This window comes from Passer montanus, unplaced genomic scaffold (genome assembly GCF_014805655.1).
Source record: "Passer montanus isolate IOZ18808 unplaced genomic scaffold, ASM1480565v1 scaffold829, whole genome shotgun sequence".
NCBI classification, from domain to species: domain Eukaryota; kingdom Metazoa; phylum Chordata; class Aves; order Passeriformes; family Passeridae; genus Passer; species Passer montanus.
Window position 1 is genome coordinate 5,731 of NW_024373579.1, and position 4,597 is coordinate 10,327.

The window sequence follows — 4,597 nt, forward strand, 5'->3', positions numbered from 1 at the left end:
CTCATTTTTCCTCCCATTTTTTCCCAATTTCCCGCATTTTTTCCCCAATTCCCAGGCCATGTCTGGGGACTACGAGGAGGACGTTGGACCCATATTTTATGTGTATTTTCTCCATATTTTCTCCATATTTCCCCATTTTCCCCCCATTTTTTCAGGACACCCGGGCATCCCAAAAATCTCATTTTTCTCCCGTTTTTTCCCAATTTCCCACGTTTTTTCCCCATTCCCAGGCCATGTCCGGGGACTACGAGGAGGACGTTTGCCGCAGCGCGCTGCGCCTGGTGCACGAGCTCTGCTTCGCCCCCCGCGCGCGCCCGCCCCACGCGCGCTGCCTGGAGTTCACCGACCTGCTGCGGCACCGCGGCCACCCCCGGCCGGCTGACACAGGTATAGACACACCTGGGGACAGGTATGGCACACCTAGGGACAGGTACTGCACACCTGGGCACACCTGGGGACACACCCAGATACACCTGGGCACAGCTGCTGCGGCACCGCGGCCACCCCCGGCCCGCCGACACAGGTACGGGCACCTGGGCACACCTGGGGACAGGTACGGCACACCTGGGCACACCTGGGCACACCTGGGCACACCTGGGCACAGCTGCTGCGGCTCCGCGGCCACCCCCGGCCGGCTGACACAGGTATAGACACACCTGGGGACAGGTACAGCACACCTGGGCACACCTGGGCACAGGTACTGCACACTTGGGCACACCTGGGCACACCTGGGGACAGGTACGGCACACCTGGGGACACACCTGGGGACAGGTACGGCACACCTGGGCACACCTGGGCACACACCCAGATACACCTGCACACAGCTGCTGCGGCACCGCGGCCATCCCCGGCCCGCCGATACAGGTACGGGCACCTGGGCACACCTGGGCACACCTGGGGACACCTGGGGACACCTGGGCACACCTGGGCACACCTGGGGACACCTGGGACACACCTGGGGACACCTGGGGACACACCCAGATACACCTGGGCACAGGTACGGCACACCTGGACACACCTGGACACACCTGGGGACAGGTACTGCACACCTGGGGAGACACTTAGATACACCTGGGCACAGCTGGGGACAGGTACAGCACACCTGGGGTACCTGGGGACACACCCAGCGATACAGGTATGGCACACCTGGGCACATCTTTGGGTGATTTTGGGTCTGTCCCCCCCCAGAGGTGTCGGTGTCGCTGCTGTCGGTCATTGTCACCTCCTGCGGCCTGGTCCCGCTGCGGGTGTCACCCTGCGGGGTTTGGGCCAATTCTGGGTGCATTTTTTTTGTATTTTTTGGTCTTTTTGGGTGGATTTTTCTGGATTTTGGGTGATTTTGGGTTTCTCACCCCCCAGAAGTGTCGGTGTCGCTGCTGTCCGTCATCGTCACCTCCTGCGGCCTGGTCCTGCTGCGGGTGTCACCCTGCAGGGTTTGGGCCAATTCTGGGTGGATTTTTTGGGGTTTTTTTTGTATTTTTGGTAATTTTGGGTGGATTTTTCTGGATTTTGGGTCTGTTCCCCCCCCAGAGGTGTCGGTGTCGCTGCTCTCTGTCATTGTCACCTCTGGAGACAGCACATGGGCACACTTGGAAACACCTGGACACAGTACGGCACACCTGGACACACCTGGACACACCTGGGGACAGGTACTGCACACCTGGGGAGACACTTAGATACACCTGGGCACAGCTGGGGACAGGTACAGCACACCTGGGGTACCTGGGGACACACCCAGCGATACAGGTATGGCACACCTGGGCACATCTTTGGGTGATTTTGGGTCTGTCCCCCCCCAGAGGTGTCGGTGCCGCTGCTCTCTGTCATTGTCACCTCCTGCGGCCTGGTCCTGCTGGGGCTGTCACCCTGCGGGTTCTGGGTGCATTTTGGTGAATTCTGGGTGGATTTTTTTGATATTTTGGTTTAATTTTGGGTTGATTTTGGATGATTTTGGGTCTATTCCCCCCCAGAAGTGTCGGTGTCGCTGCTGTCCGTCACCGTCACCTTCTGCGGCCTGGTCCTGCTGGGGGGGGCGGCATTCTGGGTGGATTTTTGTGATTTTTGGGAGGATTTTTATGGACTTTGTGCGGATTTTGGGTTATTTTTGGGTGATTTTGGGTCTGCCCCCCCCAGAGGTGTCGGTGTCGCTGCTGTCCGTCACCGTCACCTTCTGCGGCCTGGTCCTGCTGGGGGGGGCGGCATTCTGGGTGGATTTTTGTGATTTTTGGGTGGATTTTTATGGACTTTGTGCAGATTTTGGGTTATTTTTGGGTGATTTTGGGTCTGTCCCCCCCAGAGGTGTTGGTGTCGCTGCTGTCCGTCACCGTCACCTTCTGCGGCCTGGTCCTGCTGCGGGTGGCGGAATTCTGGGTGGACTTTTGTGATTTTTGGGCGGATTTTTCCAGATTTTGTGTAGATTTGAATGTATTTTGGATTCATTTTGGGTTGATTTTAGGTGATTTTGGGTCTGTCCCCCCCCCAGAGGTGTCGGTGTCGCTGCTCTCTGTCATTGTCACCTCCTGCGGCCTGGTCCTGCTGGGGGTGTCACCCTGAGGGTTCTGGGTGCATTTTGGTGAATTCTGGGTGGACCCCCCAGAGGTGTCGGTGTCGCTGCTCTCTGTCATTGTCACCTCCTGCGGCCTGGTCCTGCTGGGGCTGTCACCCTGCGGGTTCTGGGTGCATTTTGGTGAATTCTGGGTGGATTTTTTTGATATTTTGGTTTATTTTTGGGTTGATTTTGGGTGATTTTGGGTTTCTCACCCCCCAGAGGTGTCGGTGTTGCTGCTGTCCGTCATCGTCACCTCCTGCGGCCTGGTCCTGCCGGGGGTGGCGGAATTCTGGGTGGATTTTTGTGATTTTTGGGTGAATTTTTTCAGACTTTGTGCAGATTTTTGATGAATTTTGGGTTGATTTTGGGTTGATTTTGGGTGATTTTGGATCTGTCCCCCCAGAGGTGTCGGTGTCGCTGCTGTCCGTCATCGTCACCTTCTGCGGCCTGGTCCTGCTGGGGGTCTCGCTCTTTGATTTTGGGTGATTTCGGGTCTCTCACCCCCCCAGAGGTGTCGGTGTCGCTGCTGTCCGTCATCGTCACCTTCTGCGGCCTGGTCCCGCTGCGGGTGTCACCCTGCGGGGTTTGGGGCAATTCTGGGTGGATTTTTCTGGTATTTTTTGGTATTTTTTGGGTTGATTTTGGGTGATTTTGGGTCTGTCCCCCCCCAGAGGTGTCGGTGTCACTGCTGTCCGTCATCGTCACCTTCTGCGGCCTGGTCCCGCTGGGGCTGTCACCCTGCGGGGTTTGGGTGCATTTTGGTGAATTCTGGGTGGATTTTTGGGGTTTTTTTTTGTATTTTTGGCATTTTGGTTTATTTTTGGGTTGATTTGGGGTGATTTTGGGTCTGTCCCCCCCCAGAGGTGTCGGTGTCGCTGCTGTCCGTCATCGTCACCTTCTGCGGCCTGGTCCTGCTGGGGGTCTCGCTCTTCGTCTCCTGGAAGCTCTGCTGGGTCCCCTGGCGCCACAAGGGGGGTCCCGGGGGGGTCCCCCCGAGGAAAGACCCCCCCCAGCCGGGGGTGGGGGGCGGGGCGGCGCCCTTCGGGGACCCCCTGCCCGAGCGGGGGGACCCCGAGCCCCCCCCCGAGCGCTGCTACCTGGTCCCCACCCCAAAACCAACTGACCCCAAATCCCCACCCCAAAACCAACTGGCCCCAAATCCCCATCCCAAAACCAGCACTGACCCTGAATTCCCAACCCCAAAATCTTCTCTAGCCCCAAAACCTTGACCCCAAAACCAACACTGACCCCAAATCTGTGACCCCAAAACCGTCTCTAACCCCAAATCTTCCATCTCAAAACCATTTCAAGCCCCAAACTCACAACCCTAAAAAGGTCTCTAACCCCAAATCCCTGACCCCAAAACCGTCTCTAATCTCAAATCCCTGACCCCAAAACCAACACTGACCCCAAATTCCCAACCCCAAAACCTTCTCTAGCCCCAATTCCTGACACCAAAACCTTCTCTAACCCCAAATCCTCCACCCCAAATCCCCAACCCCAAAAGGGTCTGTAACCCCAAATCCCTCAACCCAAAACCATTTCTAGCCCCAAATCCATCACCCCAAAAGCATCCTTAACCCCAAATCCATCACCCCAAAAGTATCTCTAATCTCAAATCCCTCATCCCAAAACCATCTCTAACTCCAAGGCCCCGGCGGCGCGGCGCCGAGCTGCGGGCGGCTGCAGGTGTCCCTGCGCTACTCGTACGGCTCGCAGCAGCTGCTGGTGCGCGTGCTGCGCGCCCGCGACCTGCCCGCCAAGGACTCCAACGGCTTCTCCGACCCCTACGTCAAGATCTACCTGCTGCCCGACCGCAAGAAGAAGTTCCAGACCAAGGTGCTGCGGCGGACGCTGAACCCCGAGTGGGACGAGACCTTCAGCTTCGGGGTGCCCTTCGCCGAGCTGCCGGCGCGGCGCCTGCACTTCAGCGTCTACGACTTCGACCGCTTCTCGCGGCACGACCTCATCGGGCAGGTGGTGCTGGACAACCTGCTGGAGGCGGCCGAGGCGCGGCCCGAGGTGGCCATCTGGAGGGACATCCAGGAG

The 4,597-nt window shown here is 58.1% G+C and overlaps 1 protein-coding gene across 1 annotated transcript; it reads left to right on the forward strand.

The window, feature by feature from the left end:
• Positions 1-224: 224 nt before the first annotated feature.
• LOC120513552 (synaptotagmin-3-like) lies at positions 225-4,594 on the forward strand (the record flags this gene model as incomplete). Its single annotated transcript, XM_039733094.1, has 3 exons — positions 225-387; positions 3,410-3,637; positions 4,200-4,594. Coding segments are annotated over exons 1-3 (777 nt in total), but the record flags the coding sequence as incomplete, so codon positions are not given.
• Positions 4,595-4,597: the final 3 nt, after the last annotated feature.